Genomic DNA, 27887 nt, shown 5'->3' on the forward strand with positions numbered 1-27887 from the left:
ATAATAATAATTCCTTTTATAATAATTTATAATTGTTGGTTGCCACCTTTTTATTGAACATCCTATTTTTAATAGGAAAGTTGTAATTTTATTATTGATGATATACCAACACATGTTTACATGTAGAAACTATTTACTGTAACTTCTTGACACACAGGGAATTTAGCTTCCCTTATTACTGGCCTCTGTGTTAATAAAAGACAATAGTGATTAAACTTCAACATAAGCTGCTCTCAAAGACAATTAACAATGGAGGTAAATCTGAATGTTTTCTTGTATTTAATGTCTGTTAATGTAGCTTCTTGCCATGTTACTTCGACCTCAACTTTTTGAGCTTCCCAAAACAGTCTTAAAGTTGTGTGAGTGCAAAGTGAAAAAATGCAAATCATAAACTCAAAGTTTCACCTGTTAATGCTGAAGTGCTTTTAATTCTTTACATTATCAATAGAGGGTGCTGCTCAATTTGGCAAAGCATTCCTATGTGTATTATTATTATTATTATTATTATTATTATTATTATTATTATTATTATTATTATTATTCTACTTATTCTAATTATGGTTTAGGTTTCAGATTTCTTAAAATTTATACAAATACAATCATTGAAGTAATTGTAACCTTGTCATTCTGATTCATCGATTGTTTAATCAACTAAAATATCTGATTAATTTGACACAACACATCTTAATTGACAGCCATGCTACTACATATTTATTTATTAATGTGAATGTGATTCTCCATCATTTTAGACTTGATTAGGGAAGACGAAATGAATCTTGCAATTTGAAGAACAGATTATCATATTACTTTCCACATAGTAGGAAAGGTAGTAATTGATTTACAACCATTTGTTTAGTGACTGTTCAAAGTTACAACAGCACTAAAAAAAGGGAACTTATGACCAGTTTTCACACTTACGGCCATTGTAGCATCCTTTTGATCACATATTCACAATTTGGAAATTTAGCAACTGGCTCAAATTTATGACAGTTGCAGTGTCAATTAATCAACTTTTGTGACCTTCTGACAAAGTCAATAGGGAAGCCAGATTCATTTTACAACCATGTTACTAACTTAACACCTGCAGGGATTCACTTAACTATGGCAAGAATGGTTATAAAATGGAGCAAAACTCACTTAACAAGAAATTAAGTCTCACTTAGCAACAGAAATTATAGGCTCAACTGGGATCGTAAATCAAGGACTACCTGTATAAAGTGCACAAATTTAACATGTTCAGATTATCAAAACATGAATATTTCAATAGGCATTCATGAACGTATCATATACATTATTTAACTGGCTAAAAAGAAATTAAATATGGTAGGTAAAACTAGCATTGAAATATTCAAATCAAAACTGTCAAGATGGATTACACCAAATATCAGGGAGTAATTATTTATATCCAAATGTTTCCAAGTACCTTTGCAAAATATTTCAAATTGATATACATAGTAACTCCTATAGTCTGTCACATGCATTTTTTTAGAAAGGTATTGCCTAGAATATAGGCAATTTTTATTAAATGGAGGCATAAACAGCCCTTAGATCAATTTATCCCAATCTGACATCCTGCAAATGTTGTAGGATTATAGTTTCCAAAATATGTAGACTGAAAATCTGGTAGGCATTAGATTCGAGAAAGCAGAGACACCTATTCGCTTCTAAGAAGCCATCTAAGTTATTTGAGTTTAGCTACTAAACCTTCCACTGATGTACTTGCATTTGTCCAAAACTTAGAGGCTTAGTCAAATCTCTTTCTGTAGTACCCAGCTGTTACACGTTAATTCATAGGGATCTGCACCTACATATTCTGTCTAAATGTCTGTATCCCAACATTTTGCATCCAGGTCTATATTAATTTTTAATTTTTTGAACAAGAATAGCTTACCCAGCACAAGGCAAAACAGACAATTTAATCAGCTTGCTTATAGGCACGAATATCCAATGTAACTATGATGATCATGGAGGCAGAATGTTGAATGTGGTATGGAGCCCAGATTAATTATACGATGCACTAATATACTTGCTTTCCTTGTTTCCATTTCTGACATGATTTTTTTTGTTCTCTGATCTTTGTTAAGCTTTTTGAACTGTATTGGCTTATGTGCCTTATTAGAATTGTCTAAATTGTGCTTTCATATTTCCATTTTAAAAACTTCCATCCATTATTATTTTTTAAGCTTCTCCTGCCACAGAATTTTCATTTGCAGTTTCTGAGTTTATCAAATGTTCTAGTAAGCAGTTAGCTAAGTTCAATTCCCTTAAAATAAAAAAACAAACATTGCATAACCACTAAAATTTGTATTATTTCTACTTCCTCAACTAAGTCCTTCCCATTGAGTAGCACTTGGACAAGATGGTCAATTCTCTTGTGCCATATATTCAATCCTCTGAAGAAACTTGTCCAGAAGACATCAAGAATTTTCTGAAGAAAATTCTGTTGTTTCTTCACTTATTTAATTTAAAGCTCTCCACACCTCTGTCCTTGTTTGAATTTCTCAGCAAGAGTGGATATTTTAATATACCATACAAACTCTTTTTATATTGCTTCTATTCCTTTTGAACAATGGAGTATAGAAACTGAAGGATACAATACTTGGCCTCACAGGTCTTTTGTACATTATTTGAGGTCTTTCATTAATTTACATTATTTTGGTTGTCTTACATTTATTTACATTATTTTGGTTGTCTTACATTATTTACTTTTTGGTTGTCTTCAATAGACGAGAACAATAGTTGAGAATTCTTGAGGTTCTGTCTTACTTCCTCAAACTTTGTAGTGGTATAACTGTAGCTGTTATTTTTACAGCATAATTTGTTCATTAGCAAGAACAGCTAATTGTCAGTGGCTTAATCAATCTTTCAAATTGTCATTTCTTTTATCCTGAAATACAGCTTATTTTAAATGGTGGTAGATTTAGTCAGTACATATTTGTTATGATTCATCATTATAAGGTATCATTTCTTAGTCTATGACTTCTTGTGGGACACAGTTGCATTATCTGCTCTAATGTATTTTATAGTGTCTTATATTGTTTCCTTATATCCAAACAGCTCTAATAGTTTAGAATATATTTTGTCTCTTCCTTCTGGTTATTATTCTTCCTTCTGGTTATTTGTTCCTTGGTTGTCTTCTTTCAGGAAAATTATTTCCATGATCTGTTGCTGTTGCAGCGCAGCCATTTCAATTGATAAAAAGTTTTATCTTCTCTTGCTCACTAAACTATGGAATCTTGCTGTTCTCTCCTTTAAAGACTACCATAAGATGCAAATATATGCCAGTTGTTCTGAGGCTGGATACAGATACATATCACAAACTTTGTAATGTAATTATCTGTTAGAATGTCTTTGAGAGACAAGAGGAAGAGGTGCCATGAAGAGTCTGATAAAAAGCAACTGAGCCCACAGATGGGAGGGTGCCAGCTCAAAAACCCTTTCTAGTTTCTTGGATTGTAAAGACAATCCATATGTATTTTCAGACTAGTGACATTTTGTGACTCTAAACTTACCATAAAGTAGTGTTAATAGTTATGGTCTGTACTTCTTGACTAAACTACCTCAAAAGGCTGACACTTAGAAATAGCTAGTATAAAGACACAGAATATCCTCTTACTGCTTTTTTAGATTCATGGTAGGCATATACTGTTGACTTAAAAAGAAAATTGGTGAGGTACCCCTCTTAAAATCTACTAGCAAACTCCCGTTAGGTCTCTGTCCATGCACGCTTCAAATTAACGTATGGTATTTCTCAGTTTCATTCATTATTTCTACCATCAATATAAATAACCAACACAAAATTGTCAAATAAGCACCAGTTTGTAGGAAGGTTGGTAGCCATAGTTTTCTCCTTAACTCATGAGTACCTTTTATCCTTCCATAGAGTTGGCACAAGGAATAAGTGATCTTGCTGTCAGAGATTCACCTTGAATATTGAAATAAACCTCTCAGTTTTAAGCCTCACTTAGGAACTTACAGCTCAGAAAGGGAAGCTGACTTTAAAATAAGTATCAAAGAAGCTCTGTTTCTGAAGATTATCAGCTATTGCAGTGTATAACAATCTGGTCATATTTAATAGTTAGTGCACTACAGGTCCAAAGGTAAGCAGAACTTTGAAATATTAAAAAAATTAAGCTACTCAATTAAAAAAAATCCACAGCAAGGAGATAGAAATAGGGTTTAAATCCTAAATCTCTCTCACCCTTACATGGTAACAGATTTCTTGCCATTCACTTATTAAGCTTTGGATGTTAAAGATACCTGCAATCTTATAGTGATCCTATCTTATCTCAGGCTCTTGCTTCCAACCTTTGTTAACTTCAGCCTCAATACTTATCCAGGGTATTTTTTCCTTCCTTCTAGGATGGTTCACACACCATACCATTTGATATTAATATTTGTTTTTGGCATACAGTGAACGTGTGAATCCAACTTTTATAGCTTAGTATGATGTATATATCCTTTCATTTAAATATATTAAAGATGATTAAAACAAACAAATAATGGCTTATCATGAACAGTAAAACTAGTCTCAATGCAGTTCATGGAAATAGAAAAAACAATGGCATTTTCCCTGTTTCCTGAATCATCCTTGAAACCCTTATCTTCTGCAGACATGATTACCTTTGTAAAATATATATAATCTACAGAAGTTTTCTCCTAATCACTTTGCCCTTTAGTATAAGAGAGAGACAATTAAATCAATAAGGCATTCAGGATATGTCTGTGGCGAAGAAATTGTTGACATTTTTGAATTGAAGTTACAGGAGATTACTGCCTACATCTACAAATGTAGATTTGCACTTGATTATACAGTGATTTCAGGGAGAACTAAATAAGCCAGCAACTCATTGCTGGTTCATCTCTGTGTTAAGATGAAAGCAGAATATAGCTGCTATCATTTATTGTACATATAATCAGTTCTGAAATTTGACCCAAGCATCTTATCTCTTCCTAATATATTACATTATGACTCAGACTTCTAGAGAAGAAAGCTAGAAAGAAAAATTAAGTGTGTGCTACTTGCCCAAATAAACAAAACTTACAAATATTTAAAGAGTTAAACTGAACAATAAAGTAGTCCGTACAAAGATAAAAAAGCAAATAGTTGGTAAGCCAGAATTACATTTCACATGCAGGACTTGTAAATGAAGTGTGCAACCCAATTTGTTTCCTCATGTTTAACAGCATTGCAATTATTTTTTGTGAAATGAATATTAAAACAAAAATAATTAAACTAAAAATAGATTCTTTGCCTCAGCTATTACAGCTGAAAAACAGAGAGTAAGGCTTTTGGTTGAGGTTTGCAATCATATTATCATCATTATTATTTTTGTACTTCAATTTTCAATAGATGACAAAACATTAACAAACTATGCTTCAGTCTCAAGCATGAAGAAGGAATGCCCCAAGCATAATCAAGTATAAAATACTCTCACACATACTAACATATACCATTTCATTGGCATTATCAGTATTTGAAATGTGATCTTAAAAAACAGGACAGCAAAGCACAATTTCTTTCTAAATGTTTGACATTTCTTTCTTGCCATATACTGCTGTTTAACCTCATACACAGCCCACATATTTCCATTAACTCCGTATTTCTACCAGTGTATTTCCATATTCATAATTCTGCAAAAAAATATTTTCAAGATAGCCAAGACAAAAATGGCATGTGTAGCATAATCTCAGTGTTGAATTGTTGCGAGATTTGTCCATATTGTTTTATTACTGAGAATTTTTTAAAAGATTTAGGTATTTTAAAGATGTAGGTATTATAAGGTAATTCTGCTGCAGTTGAAAATAGATCCCTTAATTTTAAATAGAAAAACACACTATAAAATGGGTCCAGGAAGCACTTTTTCGAAGACAAAAGTCCTAGCCAAATACCTACTGTAAACTATCTTGATCTGATCCATCCATGGATTGGGTACCTAAAGTGATATGATTAATTCAATTCACACAGCAATTAAAACAAGATGTTTTCGTAAAGTCTGTTAAACAAAACTTTATGACTGTTTCAAAGTCTGGGGCACAATGGATCAGCAGTTAAAGACGAGCATGTTAGCTGGAAAGCTGATGGCCCAGTTTCAAGACCCAAGCGCTGCACAACAGGGTGAGCTCCCATTACTTGCCCTACCGAGCACTTGCAAAGAATGCAAATGCAAGTAGATAAATAGGTACCCCTTTAGTGGGGCAGTAACAGTGTTCCATGTGCCTTGGCATATAGTCATGCTGACCACATGACCATGGAAATGTCTTCAGACAACACTGGCTCCCATGGCTAAGAAATGGAGATGAGTACTGCCCCCTAGAGGCAGACAAGAGTGGATAGGGGAAACTTTTGCCTTTTATTATCTCTACTTTCTTGCTTTACTTTTTAATGCTACATTTGTCACACACCCCTACCAAATGACTTACAAGTAAATATATATTTTTTTAAAAATTAGAGGCAATTTGCAAGAACTTACATATTGTTCAGTCTTTCAAGGGCTGTCATATCCTTGATCATTGTATCTAGAAGCAAGCACTGGCAAGAAACAATTCACTGAAGCAACCAAAGGTAAATTTAATCTAAGAGGATTCTATACTATTCAAGCCTCTAAATGCATCTATGTTAACCACAAAGATTATTCCTGAGTACTGATTTACTTTGATTGTAGTCTCAATATGATCTATGGATTGTTGTGGATACAATCATGTATTATAAATTCTAGAAGCTCTTTTTGCTGCAGTCTGAGGATCAGGTGAATTTTCTTCCTGTTCTTCAGTTTCCTTCAATTTAAGAAATATATCTGATTTCAAGAAGCGGTTGTAGCTGTCATATTTCATGAGGTTGAAAATCTGTATGGAAAAGGAAAAAATGCAATCTATTTGAAACTAAGCATCAAACAACAAGAAGAAAGGTTTTGCAAATGAGCTCCCCAATTAGTCAACATGTTTAAAAAATTCTAAAAAGAAAATTTTCTGTTGCCCTAGCAGGCTTTCCCCAATTAGTGATTCCCTTCAGGTATCTGAAATTGATTTTCCAGAATTCATATCCACCATTAACTCTACACAGAATCCTGGGAGTTGAAATCCACATAACTTGTGGAATTTAAAAGCAAGCAAGACAGTTTTGGGTTATGCTTTTCAAACATGGCAAATAAAATGATAGTTGAAGGATGTGTCAAAAAATTACATGACAGGCTACTTTTCTAACCATGTAAACCCTCCAGTTTATTAACAAACATTTGTTCTTCCATTTTCTTACAACACTTTTTAAAAGGATGTCATCAATTCTGCCTGTCACTTTTTTGGTCTTCCTTCAATTCCAATGTATTTCTTCAATGTATTCCTAAATAGAATTATTTATAGACAAGATAAGTCAAATGGACATTTTATTTTATTAGCACATAATCAGTGGATTTAAACTCACAGTAAATCTACTAACTTTGTTATGTTTAGCATCTAATTGTTCTTAGATCTCAATCTTAGCACACTGTTGTATCCAGGAATGTCTGACCTATGAGCAACTGACAACATTAATGCAACTTACTGGAAAGTCAAAATCTGTGAGTGATGAACAAGATGCATCAAAAATCAAGGCCCACAGATAATTTAGTATGCAAATTATATTAAATGTTTGAAGAGCTTATCATTTTATTCTAAATATTTCCTTACTCATTTGATGCATGATATTTGAACATTCTTGAACAATAATCTTTTAGAAGAGAATATTTGTAACTCAGAGAAGTACTGTGAGGTTCTGCCACAAATGCTGACAGAGCAAACCATTAGTATATACACAGAGAGTAACCCCACTCCCTTTTAGCACTGATGCAGTTACCTAGTTCGGAAATGAAGTCTGCAAGAAAACAAGCAAGCTTAGAGAGCACCAAGGACCTCGCAATAATATTCTTTGAAAAACAATATTAATTAATGGAACATACTGCTATAGGTCTATGGGGACTGACTTCTGATATACCCTGTACAAGCCTGGATGTACTGAAAAATACAAAAAATAGTTCATTTGTTTATTATCTAAATTTTTTGAATCAGTTTCAGTTATTTTGAAAGTACACAACTTTTTGTCAAAGCAGCATTTATTGTTTCAGCAGAAGTGCTGAAATTTTTAATAGACCAATTGAGTTTTGCAGATCCCATGGCCTCTTTACTTGGATATAATTCTAATTTGAGAAACTGATGACCAGCTAAGATAATCAGATGCTACTTTGGGAGCCAGATCAGTAGTGAAATCTGAACCGGTTTACTACCGGTTCGCTGGCTGGCATGCCAGTGCGCACCACATGTGAGGTGCACGAGTGCAGTGCATGCCAAAAGGAAGCATGCGGTAAGTAGAACAGCGTGCAAGGGGGGGGGTGATCAGCTGTGGCGCACAATCTTTTTTTTACTTTTAAAAGACTTGCTTTTAAAAGTAAAAAAAAAAGCCTCTGACGATCGCGCTGCTCAGCTGTGATTGTCAGAGGCTTTTTTTACCTTTTAAAAGCATTTTTTTTAAAGTAAAAAAAAAGCCTCTGATGATTGTGCGGCTCAGCTGGGCATGGGCGGGGGCAGGATTTTTGCTACCAGTTCTCCGAACCACCTGCCACCATCGTTACCGGATCAGGCGATCTGGTCCGAACCGGGAGCATTTTACCCCTGGGGCAGATGGAGAGAAAGGAAGGAGGGGGGTTAGCTGGCTGAGGTCCTCCTTCAGTACAAGACCCGTTCAAAGCAAGAAAACACAACTGTAATCTTAAACCAGCTGGCAAAGTGTTTTTCATAATATACTCTCAGGACTTTTGCTTTTACTTCATCAATAATAGGCCTCATATAGGTAGCTGCAAAAGGTTTTTTTTTTCAACTGATTAGAGGATCCTTTAAGAGACACAAAGTGCTTTGGTTGTTTCTTTTCTTTTTAATGTAAGTCACTATCTCTTTTTTACCCAGTTATAAAAACTCAGGATTCAAAACATTTTGTTAACAAGTTTTAAATTAGTACACACTGTGCTTTGTGTGTGTGTAAAAAATACGATTACCAGGTTAGAAACTTAATGATGTTTGTTTTCAAATCATAAACTTGTGCCTAAGTTTAATTTAGTTTAAAGGAAGCATTACATTTCTATTTTTTTATTTTACAAAGTTTATTTTCATTTTTAAAAATACAATACTTTACATATATACATACAAAGTTATTGCAACTAACATACACAAATACGCGCCTATACCACTAATATAATCCATTTCATTTCCCTCTCTTTTCTCTCACCCAATTATACCATGAATTCCAACATTTGTAATAATCAGAATCTTTTTGGTTCCTAAGTAATTTCGTTAACTGTGCATTCTGTAATTTTCCAAATCAATTTATTTTCTGTGGGTATTAATTCGTTTTTCCATTCTTGCGCGTATAGTATCCTAGCTGCAGTAGTGATGTGGAGGATCAAGTACAATTTTTCCTTAGTTATTTTGTCTGGTTTCATTCCTAATAAAAAAATCTCTGGTTTCAGCTCTATATTATATCCTGTAAGTTCCACCATCCAGCTCCGAACCTTGGACCATTACATTTCTGACCTACCACAAAAATATCAAATATGCTGAGGAAATTAAACGATTATATTCATCTATATAACATTTTGCAGTTCAAATGATAAATTTTAAGACATTAACAGGACATAAAACATATGTAGCAGACACCTGGTGTTAATATAGGGCTGGCTTTGACATAACTATCTCTATTATAATTTGTTTGCCTTTTGATTACAGTAGTATATGAATGCACCTATATTAAGTAAGAATTGTATACAAAATAAGAAGTCATTATGGCTTCTTCAAAAAGTCATGGATAGAGTTATTTCAGAATACAACCATTGTGGTATATTCGGCAAAATCATACGTTAAAAGTATTTGTGAAATAGTAAAAATTTGTTTTTAAATAGTCTTCTTCTGTAAAGAATTTCCTATATAAAGAATATTATACACCAGTAATGCAAGAGAATATCCAAGCTATGAGCCCTTCAAACTGAGTGGCCTGACACCATCAGCAGGCTGTTTATTTATTTATTGGTATACATTTAAAATCCACCATTAAGCATGCATCATTATGATTTAGGATTTGCATATAATGTAATTGGTCATTTTAAAAACATACCACACATTAGTTTTTCCTATTACTAAGACTGTGCCAAGACAGGAAGTAGAATTCTTTCACATGCTCATTAGTGGCCTGCCAAGTATGTTTGTTTGTTTCCCACTTTTAGAAATAACTGAAGGTGGCAAACACATATAATATTCCTTCTTCCTATTTTCTCCAAAAGGCGGCTCCGGGTTGGAAACCAGGAGATGGTAAGTTCAAGTCCCATCTTAAAGATGAAAACCGCTGAATGATTTTGGGACAGTCATTTTCTCTCAGTCCAATTGAGAGATTCACAAAATCACCCAGCCAGCTTTCATGTTAAGGTTGGACTAGAACAGGGGTCTGCAACCTTAAATACTCAATGAGCCATTTGGACCCATTTCCCACAGAAAAGAAAATATCGAGAGCCACAAAACCTGGATGGGCGTGGTCAATTCGATGTCACTCACTTCCACCAGTCACATGATGCCCCCTAGCCACGCCTACCCATCTGGTCATTAGGACAGAGAACCAGTTGTTAAAAAACACTGGGAACCACAAAATCCTTTTGACATATCTCTCTCTCCCCTCCCTCCCTTTCTCCACCCCCCTCTCCCGCTCTCTCTGTATCTCTCTGTCTCTGCCCTGGCCGCTTCTCCATCTCCTGCCATCACCCTTACTTTCTCAGGCCAGGCGAAGAGTGACTGGGAGGAGAGGGCGAGCGGTGGGGCCAGACAGTGGTGGGATCACCTGAGAGGGAGCCACAGCAGAGGGCCCAAAGATTCGCATGCGGCTCCGGAGCTGCAGGTTGCTGACCCCTGGACTAGAACTTGAGATTTCCTGGTTTCTAGTCTAGTGCCTTAACTACTAGGCCAGATAGGTTCTCACAGTTACCTGTAAAATTACCTAGGCTTGCTCTTTTTCTCTGCCCATAAGATGTTGAATGCATTGAAGTGTTATTGATAAACAGACTGTGACAAGATATAATGGAGTGTGTGAGAGAGAGAGAAGGAGGGGGGAGGGGAGGGAGGAGGGGAGGGAGGACAGGATAGAATAATACCCATATCTAAATATCTGAAGCAGAATAGATTTAGAGAAAGAAAAGATGGGACAGTGTGGAAGAAGTGCGGTGATATTTTTGAGTCAGCAGAAACATTAATTTGTACACAGTGATAATATGCATTCAACAAAGTATCATGTGACCAAAAATAGGACTGCAGTAATTTATTATTATTATTATTAATCAAATTTCTATACCGCCCTACTCCCGAAGGACTCAGGGCGGTGAACAGCCAAGATAAAATACAGATAATACAAATATTTAAAAAATCCCTTAAAATTATTAAATATTTTGGCCAAAACACAGATTAAAACACCCAATTTATAAAATCACACAAATTAAAAAATTTAAAAGAGGAGAGTTAGGCCAGGCCAGCCTGCTGAAATAAAAAAGTTTTGAGAGCACGACGAAACGTGCGCAGGTCCGGGATCCTCCGTATCTCTGGGGGGAGCTCGTTCCAGATGGTAGGTGCCCCCACAGAGAAGGCTCTACCCCTGGGGGCCGCCAGTCGACACTGTTTGGCCGACCGCACCCTGAGAGTGCTGTCTCTCTATGGGAGTGTACTGGTTGGTGAGAGGCTATTGGTAGCAGAAGGTGGCCTCATAAATACCCAGGTCCGATGCCATGGAGCGCTCTAAAGGTGGTAACCAAAACCTTGAAGCGCACCCGGAAGACCACCGGGAGCCAGTGCAGCTCGCGCAGGAGGGGGGTCACATGGGAGCACCACGTCGCTCCCATAACCACCCGCGCGGCCGCATTCTGGACCAGCTGGAGCCTCCGGGTGCTCCTCAAGGGGAGCCCTATGTAGAGAGCATTGCAGTAGTCCAGGCGGGAAGTAACGAGCATGAGTGACTGTATTTAATGAGTCCCGATCCAGAAAGGGACGCAACTGGCGAATCAGGCGGACCTGATAAAAAGTCCCCCTGGCCACGGCCGTCATGTGCTCTTCCAAAGACAGCCGTGAGTCCAGGAGGACACCCAAGTTGCGCACCCTCTCCGTGGGGGCCAATGACTCACCCCCAATAGTCAGTGATGGCACCAACTGACTATATCGGGATGTCGGAAACCACAGCCACTTGGTCTTGGATGGGTTGAGCCTGAGTCTGTTCCTCCCCATCCAGATCCGCACGGCCTCCAGGCACCGGGACATCACTTCAAGGGCATGGTCTGGGGTGGAGATGTACAGCTGAGTATCGTCAGCGTACTGATGGTACTTTACCCCGAAACCACGGATGATCTCACCCAGCGGCTTCACATAAATGTTGAACAGAAGGGGCGAGAGGACCGACCCTTGTGGCACCCCACATACAAGGGGCCTCGGGGTCGACCTCTGCCCCCCTGTCAACACGGACTGCAACCGGTCAGAGAGAAAGGAGGAGATCCACCATAGGACGGTGCCCCCCACCCCTAGCTCCTCTAGCCGGTGCAGCATGATACCATGGTCGATGGTATCAAAAGCCGCTGAGAGGTCTAATAGGACTAGGACAGAGGAACAACCCCTGTCCCAAACCCTCCAGAGATCATCAACCAACGCGACCAATGCCGTTTCCGTGCTGTACCCAGGCCTGAAGCCCAACTGGAACGGATCCAGATACAACGATTCATCCAGGTACTGGGGGAGCTGTCGCGCTACCACACTCTCAACAACCTTCTCAATGAAGCGAAGGTTGGAGACTGGACGATAATTTGCCAACACTGCCGGGTCCAGGGAAGGCTTCTTGAGGAGAGGCCTCACTACCGCATCTTTCAAGGCGGCAGGGAAGACATCCTCACTCAAAGAAGCATTTATAATCCCCTGGAGCCAGCCTCGTGTAACCTCCCAAGAGGCCAGCACCAACCAGGAGGGACACGGGTCCAGTAAACATGTGGCTGCGCTCAGTCTGCCCAGTATCCTGTCCACATCTTCGGGCGTCACAGAATCAAACTCTTCCCAGATAATACTCACAAGACCTGCCTCTGTCCTCCCCCCTGAATCTACCCAGTCAGAGTCCAGGTGTTCCCGAATCTGAGCGATTTTGTCATACAGATACTGTACAAAATCCTCAGCTCTACCCTCCAAGGGGTCCTCCCGCGCTTCCTGGTGGAGCAGGGAGCGGGTCACCCTAAACAGGACGGCTTATCTGATGACGCAATAAGAGCGGCAAAATAGTTATACTTCGCCGTTTTTATCGCCACCAGGTAGGTCTTAATATAAGACCTTACCAGTGTTCGGTCAGATTCAGAATGGCTGGCCCTCCAACCACTCTCCAGGCGTCTTTTCTGGCGCTTCATCTCCTTCAACTCCTTGGTGAACCAAGGAGCCAGGCGAGATCGGTGCCAGGTCAGAAGCCGCAAAGGCACGACCCGATCCAAAGCTCCAGCGGCCGCCCTATCCCAGGCGGCCACCAGCTCCTCAGTCGAGCCGTGTGCCAGAGACTCAGGAAATGGCCAAAGCTCCGTCTGGAACCTATCTGGATCCATCAGGCGTCTGGGGTGGTACCACCTCAATGGTTCCGCCTCCCTGCGGCGGGGTGTGGCGGTTTGAAGGTCAAAGCGAAGGAGGGAGTGATCTGACCATGACAAGGGCTCGATCACTATATCCCCTATCTCAAGATCACTCAACCACTGACCAGAGACAAAAACCAGGTCTAGCGTGTTTCCCCCCGTGTGAGTAGGGCCATGAACTAACTGGGTCAGGTCCATGGCCGTCATGGAAGCCATGAACTCCCGAGCCACCTCAGACACCTCACCGACGGATGGCAGGTTAAAATCCCCCATGACCATAAGCCTGGGGGTGTCAACCGCCACCGTGGCTATAACGTTGAGCAGCTTGGGCAGAGCTGCCGTCACTTGGCAGGGAGCCAGGTACGTAACCAGCACGCCCATCTGCACTCCATGATGCCACTTCATCCAGCCGTCTGAGGAACAGTGGCCTCCCTCGGACCAAGACCTTCTCTAATGACAACCACCATCCCCCCGCCCCTCCCCTGTGTCCTCGGCTGATGGAATGCGCGGAAACCGGGTGGGCACATCTCAATGAGGGGACCCCCCCTCCTGGCCCAACCAGGTCTCCGTAATACCCGCCAGGTCCACTCCCCCCTCCTAAACAAGATCACAAATGAGGGGGGCTTTAATTACCATGGACCGGGCGTTGCACAGCATCAGCCGAAGGCCCAGGGCCTGAGGGTCTGTGCAACCTGGGGAACGAGAGGAGCATTGGAGGCCGGAGCGCGCCACTGCTTGGAGCCAGCGGGCGCGCGCTCCCACAACCTGATGTGGCCCCATGCTCCCGCCATATCTGTCCCTCTCACCCACAGTACTGATGTAATGTCCATCCACAACACAAGCTCTAACCCCCTCCTTGAGCCCGGTTCCCGCACCTCTTGTGCCGCGCTCTTTGGCCGGCTCTGGCCTCCTCCCCGACAGGTTCTCCCCCAAACCCACAGAGCCCACCCCCCTCCCAGAAAGCTTTAAAACCTTATCTAGAAATTTCCCCAAAAAACCCCACAACCCCCTCCTCACCGCATGCCACCTCTCGGGATTCCAAAGTCCGTCATCAAGGTAGGCCCTCGATAGTGAGGAGGGCCAAGCCTGCGAGAGGGGGGAGTCTCGCAGCGCAAGCAGGTCAGCAGCCGTAAACATCGCACAAAACAGAGGTGGAGAGTCAACTGGTCAGGGCTTCACCAGATCGTCCAATAATACTGGGTCAAAGTAGATCTTCGTATCAGGAGCTGGTTCACTGCCCTCTCACGGCAGTGAAAGGGGCCAGTGGCATCCCTCCATGTCCGGAGGGTAATTATCCCAGTCACCCTCTCACAGTGACTGGGCCAGGTGACACCGACAATAAGTCACAATAGTCCATCCTTTCATCTGGCGGATGACAAACAGCCCCCTCAGCACCTGCACACCGTTTTGCCCAGTTCTCCTCCAGTTTGGGGTCGCACAAGAAGCCAGCAGTTTGTAAAGTTATTAAAGACAATGGTGATAATTCCACAGGCACAAGTTCTTCCCTGGGGCGAGAGTAGGGATAGCAGACAAAGAACCCAGTCCAAGTCCAAGGGTGGGTGGCCATCAAAGGCCAACACTCACCCATACCTGGGGGAAGAAGGGGAGGGAGAAGCCACCCGAGGCGACCAATAGAGCCCTGGTCAGCCTCCCGCCTCTCCTGCCCCAAATCTCCCCAAATCCCCAGTCTCAGCTCTGATGACAAAAACCCCGAATAATAGGGGTCATAGCCCAAAAAAGAGCAGATGGTAATCCTGAGGGCAAGGCTGTCCGTGTTCCCCCCAGCCACCTACTGCAAGCTCTTTCCTCAGCCGGATCATCCGTGGCAGCCATTGCCTTCCGCCACCGCCACCGCCGCCAGCTCGCAACGGGTACCCTGGGCTCCCCGTTGATGGGTACCCCGGCTCCCCCAGGACCCCCGAAAAATGTCCAGAAAGCGTCCCAGAGATCCCTGTGGGGCGAGAGGGATGAAGGGCACCTCCAAGCCGCCGCCGCCGCACAGAAACGCCGACCGCTGCCGAACGCTCCGGCCTCCACTTCTTCCAGCGCTGACAAGCCAGAAACAGCTGTTTCAGCAGGCCGTCGCCCCATCTCCCGCGGCGGCTTCAAATAGCGAGTCCCGCCCTGCCCTGATATTCCGGAGGGCAAAAAAGCCCTCAGCAGGCAGGGCGGACATTCCCCTCCTTGGGACTGGAGCCGGAGATAGTTAAAATTTATATATATTTATATATTAAATGCACAAATAAATAGAAAGCAGTGTCAGCCGGATTCTTCCAAAAGGAAAAGCATCAAAGTTTTAAGAGATAGGACAGCAACTTTTGAATATTCATTGTGTATATGCACTGCCCCAGCCATTGAAAATATTGCTCATATTTTGTTTGACTGTTAAGAACATGCCCTTCTTTCATTTAAATATTTAACATCCCTACTTGAAAGAACAACCCACTGATTTCTGAGCTCTGATGTATACATCATAGCAGAACTGCTATGTTAAGGCAGCTGAGATAAAAATCCATTATATCGAACAGATTGGGGTATTCTGTAAAGGTGATATCTTTATCTGAATGTTGATTCTTTGTATTTACAAAATGTGTATTTTATTGCTGTATTTTCTTTTATCTATTTTATCCTGGAATTAGATCTTATATCTGATTTTTGTTGTATTTTTTAATATGGTTGTAGGATTAATCAGTTAATAAGCTATCTATCTAGAATATATTTTTGCCATGCCTAACCAGCAATTATTTAAAAAAAAATAAACACAAATTCAAACAAATTATTCAGTGTATTATGTCATCAAATATAGAGTTTGAAATAAAAGAAAAATATACTTTACAAAGTAAGCATGAATTAATTTCAAATTATTTCTGAGTTATTTATTTATTTGGCCATTTGTATCCTGCCTTTATTATTATTACAAATAACTCAAGGTGACAAACATACACACCTTCCTCTTCCTATTTTCCACACAACAACCAACCTATGAGGTGAGTTGGGCTAAGAAAGAGTGACTGGCCCAAGGTCACCCAGCTGGTTTTCATGGCTAAGGAGGAAGCTCAACTCATGGTCTCTTGCTTTCTAGATTGTTGCCTTAACCACTAGACCAAATGTTAACTCCATTGAAATCATAAATATATTCTTTCCTAAGCATTTTTCACTTATCAATTTGTTTTCTTAAATGTTAGGTAACCTGTTCAGCAAAAAACATTGATCCTGGAGCTTTTTCTAACTCTATTGTAATATAATCCTGTCCTGCAACCAGGAGTTAGTTGTTCATCTTTCACAAGATAATTAAGGAAGTTTCAGAAGTTTACCTGATCTTGAAGTTTCTGAAACATCAGAGGGTGAGGTTTTTCCAGTATTGATTCATCCAAACGTGATTGTCCTTCTACATTGACTTGATAAGAAGCTTTATTTGACAAGAAATGTTTGTAAATTTCATTTGCCTTTGCTTTCATCTGTGAAGAGAAGGACATCTTCACTAAGCACAGATGTCATTTACCAATATTGCCAATCTTAAAAACATCTTGTATTAACTGAATATTATTGCACTTAAGCAAGAGAAGAAATCCTAATTTTCCTCCTGAAATCTCCCTGTCCCACACACATTCTGTTTCAGATAGTCTTTCCAATATTAAAGAGAGGATGAACCTACAGGAAAAGTGTAGAAAAGAGAACTGTATTCTATGTTTAGAACACTATTCTGGAAATAAACCTAACTATGAACAGCCAACATAATCAATAAATTACTGTAATCATTGTTATATTCTACAACACTAATTATAGGCTGTGATGGCTGGGGTTTATGAATCTTGTAAGCCAAGTTCCACATTTATTATGATCTATCTTTGCATTCAGAAACAGTCTTAATTGTTGTGTATAGCTGATTCCTTGACTAAAAAGGATTGCAGCTGATTCATCAAATAGCTTTTGTTTCAACAAAGATTATTACATGGTAAGAAAAACATAAGGACTAAAGTAGCAAGTCAAATTTTGTATCCTATTGGAATCCGCATGACTCATAATTGTCCTTTGTAGAGTTAACAAAAAACAATGGCAACAGAAGTTGAATATGTAGTGGTATGGGGTAATTATGGAATCAGATTAACATTCATCTTGCTTCTTGATATGTGCAGTTCTGAAATCAGCACTTTATCTACAACTTGAAGAACCGGATTGCTGTTCTTTATATTCCTACTCTTCCTACTCTTATCATACATCTTCATCTTTTATGAGACCATCTTGTTATGCAAGCCATCACATGCTAGTTTCTAGAAAACTAGTGTATACTTCAACACATTTCATGTCGCTGCTCGCTGGTACCAAGACATTTACACCTCATTCATCTAGGCCAAGTTTCTTAACCTTGGCAATGTTAAGATATGTGCGCTTCAACTTTCAGCATGTTGGAAACTGAACTGAAACCCACACATCTTAAACCCTACTTTAGGCAGCATTTCCAAAGTAATGATTTTTTTATTTTATTTTAAAAACAACTTACACTTGTTTTTTTATAGGGTTATATAGTAAAAACTGAATTGGCAAAAACATGAAATCAATACTTTATATTTCAGTTTATTTTTCAGGGAAATATAAGATAAAATTGAGTTTACCTATCCTCTTCTTAAATCAGACAGCATTGGCCAAAAGAGAAGGAAAAAAATAGTAAGAAAATTCTAGAAAAACATAGTTTTAAAGTCATTTTAACATGTAATCCAGTAAACAAGTAACAAAGAAAAAAATCCTTAATGAACCACCATAATCTTAATAATCATTAATACGTTTTTGGGATTTCTTGATCACTTCCCACCTGAATCAATTTTGTGTGCTGTAACTATAATAGATGTAGATTGCATTGTTTTCTACATATATTCATATCAAGTGAAGCTTATCTGCGTTCTGCTTGATTTTTGAGCCAATACCTGTTTTTCATCTTGTATCTTCTTAAAGTCTTCACAAGCTTGCCAGAATAAAACATTTTCTTCACTAAATTCTCTCTTTAAAAAGTCCTGATGGGGGAAAAAGGAAGCTTTTAAAATAAAGTACCATAAACTAGTAGCCAACCTTTATTAATTTCATTTAACATCTTCACATAAAGAACAAAAGGATTTTCCTTGCAAATTAAATTGCAAACTCTTAAACAACTGTGTACAAAATGCATGTTTGAAGCAACATGCTGTCTTCCTGAATACCTGGCTACAATTCTCAGAGCCTCTTCAAAGGTTGCTACCAAATTGCAATTGTTAATATAGCATTACTGGGGAAAATGGAATGAAGAGAGAGTATTCATATTAACAATTTATTTTGTTCTGGAACACCTTCCTTTATTTAAACTTTATTATTATTCATAACCATATTTACAAGGCTGCCAAAATTACGCAATACCAACTCTAGGTGGCATATAACAACAAAAAACAATTGAGCCAAAAATGTAAAGACATTAAAATGTATACAATATATAAATAGAAAATAGAAAAATGGTGACCAAGCACTTAATAAAACAATCGAAGGGGAAAGCATTCGCTTGGCCTCTAATGCCTAAGGAAAATGTCATATATTAATAGCTTTCCTAAAAGTGAGCAGAGTTAGGACCATACTATATCAGAGGATAAATCTTTCCAGAAAACAAGGACAATTTAAAAAAAAAAAAGTATAGGTAGTTCTAAACTAATAACCACAACTGCATCCAAAATTTCTGCTGCTAAGCAAGACAGTTGTTAAATGAATTTTGACCCATTTTACGACCATTCTTGCTAGAGTTGTTAAGTGAATCATAATCAAGTTAGCAAGTTAGTTGTTAACTGAAACTGGCTTCGCTATTGATTGCTTGTCAGAAGGTTGCAAAAGGTGATCACATGATCTCGGATCACTGCAACAGTCATACGAGACTGCCTTCTGCCGCCAATAGCCTCCCACCGGCCACTTCGCTCACACAGAGAGGGCCTCCTCAGGGTGCCGTCGGCCAGACAATGTCGGCTGGCGACCCCCAGGGGGAGAGACTTCTCTGTGGCAGCACCTGCCCTCTGGAACAACCTACCCCCAGAGATACGCACGATACCAGACCTCCGGACTTTTCGTCGGGCCCTGAAAACACATCTATTCCATCTAGCCGGGCTGGCTTGACCCCATCTTTGCAGTTTTAAATTTATAATTGGTTTTAATTGGGTTATTTTAAATTGATGGCCAAAATTATTTAATGTTTTTAAATTGTTTCTAAACTTTATATGTTGTGTTTTTACCATGGCTGTTGACCGCCCTGAGTCCTGTTGGAGAAGGGCGGTATATAAATAAAATAAAATAAAATAAAATAAAATAAAATAAAATAAAATAAAATAAAATAAAATAAAATAATAAAATAAAATAAAATAAAATAAAATAAAATAATAAAATAAAATAAAATAAAATAAAATAAAATAATAAAATAAAATAAAATAATAAATAAAATAATAAAATAAAATAAAATAAAATAAAATAAAATAAATAAATATGAAACAGTTGCCAAGTATCCAAATTTAGATCACATGACCACAGGGATGCTGTAATGGTCATGTGAAAAACGGTTATCAGTCAATTTTTTTCAGTGACATTGCAACTTTGAACAGTCACTAAATGAATGGCTGTATGTGGAGGACTTCCTGTATGTCTTCTGTCTCATAAGAGGACAAGATTTAAAACAAGGAAGTGGCAGCATGCTCTCCTTCTTCCTCCACTTTTCTTTGGAGTGCAACCCTCATTGTTATTCAAAGGTCAGGTGCTGATGTTGCCCCAAAGAGTTCTGTACCTGGATCCTAAAAACTTATATTATAAATTATAGTATAACTTTGCAGTACAACTTTTTGTAGTCATTTTCATGCAATCTTGAGAAGAGTATTAGAATTAGAGTAGAGGTTTAGTAATGGCTTTCAGGCAAAGGCTTCACGCTGTTTACATAAGCTTGTACACTTAACACCTCAACTATTATGAATATGAACTTCACACATCTTTCCCTAGATGTCAGTGCCATTAAATACACTCAAGACTCTCAAAATAAATAACTTGCATATTGTTGATTCATGTAATGATGACAAAACAGCTCTAATTGGTTGGGAGTTGTATTTAGGTTTATGCGGTAAATACTTAAGATACCAACCATAAATTTCTTTACACCTTCTCGATCTTCCAGCAAACTTTCTAGTGACTCAGCCCATCTTGTGGTTCCACTGAGGGTCTGATGGCTACTACATGGCTTGCTGTCGTTGTCAGTTATTTCTGAAAAAGAAAATTAATTATGTTTGTGTATTTAAATTTACAGCTGCAGAACTGTTTCTATCTCTGTTAAAAGGCTGTAAGACTTTCAATTAATTTGAAGTTTTGAAGACGATGAGAACCAAGAAACAAATATATTTTGATGTCAATGTCATTTAATCCACAATTAACTACAAATCTCGGGATTCAAGTTCAAAGAGTAGAAAAATGAAATATAATATGAATATAATCTTACTTAATATAAGGTAATGTTTTATATTTCTGTGACTAATCATGTTCCTCTGTTTTATATTACCCATAGAAAAGCTATAAAGCAACACTATATAATATACTAAAATCCTATCCAAATGGGTAAACATGCTTATATGGAATATATAAAAGATCATGACTTTATTGAATGTGACTAAGATATCATTTTTTTTCCAAGTTTATAAAGTAGGTAGAACTTTTTCAAGGAGCTTTAAAAAGGCAATAGTGTTAGATATTAAATATTTGCTTGTAAACAAGTTGGAATATTTCCTAAAAGAGAATTGCATACCAGAATAGCTACACAAATAACATCCATATGTTTTAAATATGTTATCTATTTGGAAGAAAACGTATTTTATATTAAAATACTGAATTTTAAAGAAATTTGCACACTAAAATATGTAAAAAGTTTCAAATCAAAGGAAAAACAGACTGTTTTCTTGTTATCATTCTAGAATTTACTGGGTTAAAAATATTTGAAAACAAAACAAAAATTCTTATATTTTGTTTTTATTTGAATGTTGTAGAGATAACTACTAAATTGGGTCAAACCAAAAAAATACAATATCATAATTTTTACAATTACAACTTCCCAGCATGACTTTTCCCTTCCCATTTTCCCTGAACATTTTGAAATAACCGTTCATTCTCAGACTTCATTTGACTATTATGAATTACCTCTGACATTTTCAGAATGCATTTCTGTGGCTATTTTTGTACTACCCTAGATCTTTAATACTATGTGCGATCAAGTTGGTGTTGACTCTTCGTGACCATACAGAATGCATGCTTTGGCTAAAAGTCAATCAACTAATCAACAGTAGTTCCAACAAAAGGGAATTCCAGAGTTTGATGTCACTATGAAGAAGACCCTAGCCAGCTCCAGCCAACTCTATGTTCCTCCCAATTCTGTGATTCTGTTAATACAGAACTGAAACCCCCAAAGTGCTTTTTCAAAAGGCAACTGGATTTTCTTGGGTTTTTTCCTTAAAATGTTTCGCTTCTCATCCAACCAAGAAACTCCAGTTGCCTTCTGAGAAAACACCTTTGAGACAATCATGAACTGAAATATTCTTGTCAAAGATGACTAGCCACATCTAACACTTGTAAGGCTTGGGCTACCACAACAGAACTGAAAAAAAATCTGGATAATCATTAAATGGCAGCAAAGAGATACGAAAAGCATCAGTGCTTTTCCATTCTTATTGCATCCTGGATAGCTTTCTGGCAACCCTGTTTAAGACCTCCTGATTATTTCCTTTGCTTTTCTATTGAACAGTTACTGAATGCCAAGAACTGTAATTCAATGAAATGGTTCATGTTTTTATCTAGATCTAGCTTTCGATTTTCTGAGGGAAACATCCATTGTCGAGTTTCTGAGGAATTGTCCAGTTTTTGTTTAATCTCAGAAAAAAATCCTTTTTTTGGAAGCTAGCAATTATTTAGGAAAAAACTGCAGCCATAACTATGGGAAAGAACATTTTACTAGATGTACATTAGCTTGTTTTTACTAAAATGACAAATGTTTGGTTTGTATTTGGGCTTTACGACTGGTTTTCCTTGTTATCTTCTGGGAGGAATCTTCGTGGTATCCAAAACAGAACATCCAGATTTGGTCACAGTTTTGTTCCATATAGTATCAACCTTGTGAACTCTCAAGCTTTCTCTTTCTGATATATATTCAAGATGGACAACCAGATCTTGAAGGCCTCTGAGAAGGTCAAAAGGGATGTGCTAATCTAATTTTGGTGGGGGAAGGGAGAGAATCTATCATAAATTAATCAATTAGATTCCTCTGCTGCCTTATTAAGCCAGATTCTTAGTAGCTCATAATCAGAGTAAAGTCCGAAGAATTAATATAATACAATAACAAGGAAATCCTGATGTACTCTTGTTCAGTGAATTATGGTTATTTCTAGATACAACTGAATCTAAAACTTTTAGAACCCTGGATAAGAATCGCGGAGCTTTCAGCTTGGTGAACTATTTAAATATTTAAGGTACATTTTGGTTGCTTCTCTGTTAATTGAAAGGCACTCTGCAGTTTTTCTGCCTATCTTTTCTCCCCCTCCCCACCCGTTTTGTGGTAAGAAATAAAAGAAGCAGTGCAAAAACATGGGCGAGTTCCAAATGGAAGATGTCATCTGAGCGTCCTATTAAATCCTAGGTTTAAGACAAGATAATTATACAATAAAAACCTCATCTGGAAGCAGTTTTAGCCTATCTTCTCTCATTTTTTCCTCTGCAACATCAATTAACAAGCAAAACAAATAGACAATTAGTAAATACTACTTGTTAAACCCCTAATCAGATGAATTTGTCCCACTGCTTTCAGTGGAAATGAAATATAGATCCTATTCAATTAACGCAAACAGCTTTGTCCCATTACTTCTACTGTCTAAATAAGACATTTACTTTATTTAAGTTATAAAACAGACTAGCTACAACCTTTATTATATCGCTGCTAACATAACTTGCACATTATTTCACTCTCTATTTACAACTATATCTGCAATTTGCAGAAAAGTGTTAACATTGTACCAACATATGATATATACTTATCCAAAACAAATTTCTTATATGTAATATCAATTTACAATCATAGAAATGCATTTTATTGCTTGAAATAAACTGAAGCTTAAAAGTAACAATCCCAGATGAAAATACTTCCATGGCTAAGAAACAAAGAAACTTTACTTTCCATGGTCAGGTTTCACACACATTTTTTTAGTAGTACAGACAATCCTTGATTTATGACCACAATTGGGATTGGATTTCTAATCCCAATTGTGGATTTCCAGTCATAAATCATTCTGGAATGGATTTCCAATCATAAGTCATTCTGGTTGTTAAGTAAAGGCAACCACATCAGTAGCGGGTTTCAAATCCCATTACTACTGGTTTGCTCGTGGACTTGTGCACGCTTGCATGCGCGATGCTTCTGGGCAGGTGCGGAGTCTCCCGCAACCACTACCGGTTCGCCTGATCCATTGAGAACTGGTAGCAACCCACCACTGAACCACATGGACCCAATCTTATAATTTTTGGGGAACAATTTTAAGCAATTCTCCTGTGTGGTTGAATGAACGTGGTGGTCATAAGGGCAAACACATTCTTCCAAATGGCAAAAAATATTGGAAACTGCAAAAACACTGCAATTGTAGTCATGTGATCACAGGATACCACAAACCTTCATAAAGGTGATCCTTTAGCCAAACTCCCAAAATGCAGCATCCTACCATAGGGGGTTAGCACATTTCTTAGCAAAAGTGCTTTATGAGGCATAAAGCACCCTTTCTAGGCTGTGGTAATTTTGAATGGTTATTAAGCAGCTGCTGATAAGTTGATGTCTACCCATAGCTTCTTCTAAAGTACATGTTTCCATAACTTGTGTTTTAAATCTGTAGATTTGCTGAAATTACTAATCCAAACATTTTCTTTGGAATCATAGGTTTCAACTTTTAACTAAAAATGTACAGAAATGTAGATGTTATGTATGTACACAGTAGACAGGAACATTATCAGGCGTGAAGCCTTTGTTTTACAAGAAATAAACCAGGTTAAAATTACATGGTTCTTTCACAAAGCAATACTGATGCATTATGATTCATCTTCAATACTTTTCAGCTCTAGCAGCCCAAGTGTTACTTATAAGCTACTGCATTGCTAGAATTTAACTTGACTAAACTAAACTAAATAATTTGTCATATCACTGAATTATGGGTAAATTATGGAATTTCAATTATTTCCAAAAAAGATGTTTTGTATCTAAGTTTAGTATTTGAGAACAGGAAATCCAATCTGGATGTAAAAACTCTAGTAAGTGGAAAAAGATTCAGAGAACCGCAATCATAAGTATTTTAAATAAAGAGAGGCTGTGCCTCACCAAGACTAGGAAAAAAATTTGTAGAAGTAATATCCATCTTCATAACTCAGAAAAGTTTTCTGAAAATCCAAATAAGAATGGAATTAAGGTCACTTCCACTGATATATGCTCAACAGACAAAAATGAAGAAACGTCCTGCATATTAAAAAGTTCAGTAACGGCAGTAACTTTTCAGAGGCAAAAGGTAAAGTCTCCATCAAACTGAGTGATTTCTGGTGATAATTTAGGGTCATAGGTAATGTTTTGCAGCAATAAAGAAGTAGTTTGACGTTGTCTTCTTTTAGGAAGCTTTTTTTTATTTGCAGTCCAAACTATAACCCGGAGATTTCCTGTTGCTGTCATCCAAAGCATAGCAAACAAAGTTTAACCTGATTAGCTTAAACTTTAGCTTAAAAGTGAGATTAATAAATCTATATTGCTAATGGTGTATATAAATACTTTCCAAGTAACCACTTCCCAGCCAAGATTACTTTTTTTTTTTTTTTGATACAGTGATCATATTCAGGGATCCTAGAACAGAACATCATGCTAAAATCAAATCATGAATCACTTCCGCCATGTGCATGAAAAATACAATAATTTATAAACAAAAATATGAAAACCAGGCTGAGCAGATATTCAGTAAATACTGAATCTAACTTCCAATATACAATATCATTGTTAAAGGTTCATTGTTTCAAGCTATTCAAAACAAAACTATGCATTCAATTTTTACAAAGTTCAATAGAATCCTTATGATCCAATCTTGTGAATGGCTGGACTTTTCACTCTGGGATATGAAACATATTATTTTCCATCTAGGACAGTACTATTCTGTATACGGGATGTAGAACATTATTCCATCGTTCTTGGAGTAATTCCTTCATCTCTAAATATTTTCATACTGATTTCCATAAAAAGATGGAACTCCAGGATTTGAACAAAAATAAAAATGAACTGAAGTTGGCTCAACAGGAGGCAGCGTCTGCTTTCTGTGTGTAATTTTGTATAGCCTTTCTGATTCGTGCTGGCTATTCAGAGACATGTAACATTAATGGGATATTTCCCCCTGTCTGTAGGAGCAATCCAACTGTTCGATTCACAAAGAAAAGGATAGCGTCTCATTTTTATCTTGCATTTCTTGCATGCCCCTGAAACCATTTCAGGGGCAAGACGAGCAGCTCCGAAGAGCGTGGCTGTCTCTTTCCCTCTTCCTTTTTTTCTGACTCGTTCGTACCGGTCTGTCTGAAAATCCCACCCTGCCAAATGGCAAGCCAGCCTCCTCAGCCTTCCTCTTTCGGGTGCAAGACTTCCCCTTGCGTTTGCTGACTTCAGGGAGCGAAAAAAAAGCGGGATGAAAAAAAAAAAAACCTAACAGCAATTATAAATCTGAAAAGCGAATACATACATATCTATCTATCTAGAAAAATAGCAATAATGAACCAAAAAATCAAACTTAACAGCCGGCGAGCCAAGCCCGAGAGCCACCTCCTTCAGACACAGAAAAAAGCCAGTTTGCAAACCGCAAAGCCACCCTGGTCCGAACTCTCCGCTTGCAAGAAAACTAGCAAACAGTTCACGCTGCAAGGCTGGGACTGTCGCGTTTCTTTCTAATCCATTACCACAGCTCCCTCACTATCCGGGGCACAGCAGCAATTCTCCACCCGCCCTATCGGCCCCTTATACCTGACGGAGGCCGCTTTCTGCTGAGTCTGCTCACCGCCCTGGTGAACATCGCCGGCGGCGAACACCTCGACGGAGAGTCCGGGGAAAGGAGGCGTCTCCCCTCCCGGCTGAAGCGCGCTCTCGGCAGGCGCCCTCCACCCGCCTCGCCGCTTATGGGAGGCGCCTGGCGCGGTCCTTGGAGCGCAATCGTCTCAGGCGCGCGTCACGCCCGCTCTCATCTCCGCGGGTTGAAGAAGACGGGCTCGGAGGGAGTCGCGGCGGAGTGGAAACCTCAGCCCGCCTTATATTTGGCGGGAAAGAGCGCTCTTCGGGCTCGGTTCGGTAGCGTTCCGGCCCGCGTTGAACTTTTAGAGGCGCCTCTTTGATTCCACCCTTCGATAGATCTGGCGGGTCTTCTCCACCGCTTATGGAGAGTTTATGAAAGCGTGAAACGTCTGCACGCGACTCTCTTTGAACACGCGTCTTAACCGGCCTGAAGGGTTCACGGTGCGTGTCAATGGCAGGTCGAGACGATATGCCGAAATGATGCACGTTTCTTCTATGTTCTCCGTCTTCTTCTTAGAAGTCGCATCGCCTTCATGAAAGCCATACGGAACTGTAAACTTGAGTTGCGAAATAAAAGTAAACGAAACTGCCTGTCGTAAATTAAAATTACCCCGAAGACAATTAAGCGTGCTCATTTAAGCAGTCACAGACGGGAAAGATATATCATTGCAGCAACGTTCTGCTAGCTAATTTAGATGGCTGCATTTTATGAGTGGTATGCTGCTTACATCTGTGGTAAAACTAAAAGATACTGCAAGCATTAAATGTAATGGAAATCTATGATTACCTCCTACTTTCTTGCAACTAACCAGAATTTAAGATGAAGAAATGTTGGCAGTATGATTGCTTATAATATGAGATAAAATATTCATACTAAGTTGCTCCTTTTGAAGCAAGATCAAAAACAAAAACATGAGATTTTTAAAATAACACAGTAGCTATCATAACATCCAAGTGTCCTTTCTTACTGAAGAACCCACTTTAATAGTTAAAAAGTCCCCAGAAATGAACAAATATTGATGGGAAAGTAAAAGGGAAAAAGATCTTAGAACTAATAGAAGTCTATTTTTCATCTGATAAAGGTGCATTGATTTTATGTACAACACACATACCCACAGAACAGCTGTTTTGTCTAATATAGCCAGCTAACACCA

General features: G+C 38.5%; 1 protein-coding gene and 1 long non-coding RNA gene across 2 annotated transcripts in view; one reads left to right on the forward strand and one right to left on the reverse strand.

Moving 5' to 3' along the window:
* The window catches only part of LOC117678762 (uncharacterized), a 65862-nt gene that overhangs the window by 10958 nt on the left and 27017 nt on the right, over positions 1-27887 (forward strand). The gene's annotated exons all lie outside the window — the stretch shown is intronic.
* RGS10 (regulator of G protein signaling 10) lies at positions 689-26926 on the reverse strand. Its single transcript, XM_034440267.3, has 5 exons — positions 26689-26926; positions 20773-20891; positions 18566-18652; positions 16958-17101; positions 689-6846 (listed from the first exon to the last, which is right to left on the reverse strand). Exons 1-5 carry the CDS (start codon positions 26735-26737, stop codon positions 6700-6702), a joined length of 546 nt encoding a protein of 181 aa, XP_034296158.1. The 5' UTR covers positions 26738-26926; the 3' UTR covers positions 689-6699.

Source organism: Pantherophis guttatus, chromosome 6 (genome assembly GCF_059756535.1).
Source record: "Pantherophis guttatus breed Tessera chromosome 6, ASM5975653v1, whole genome shotgun sequence".
NCBI classification, from domain to species: Eukaryota; Metazoa; Chordata; class Lepidosauria; order Squamata; family Colubridae; genus Pantherophis; species Pantherophis guttatus.

Bases quoted from the DNA above. Each gene is read 5' to 3' on its own strand.
- RGS10 (XM_034440267.3), bottom strand. From the start codon at position 26,737: ATGTTCACCAGGGCGGTGAGCAGACTCAGCAGAAAGCGGCCTCCGTCA. The intron at 18,653-20,772 runs GTTGGTATCTTA...TTCCCCCATCAG, and splicing joins AAGGTGTAAAGAAATTTATG to GACTTTTTAAAGAGAGAATT. The intron at 17,102-18,565 runs GTATTGGCTCAA...TTCTCTTCACAG, and splicing joins AGATACAAGATGAAAAACAG to ATGAAAGCAAAGGCAAATGA.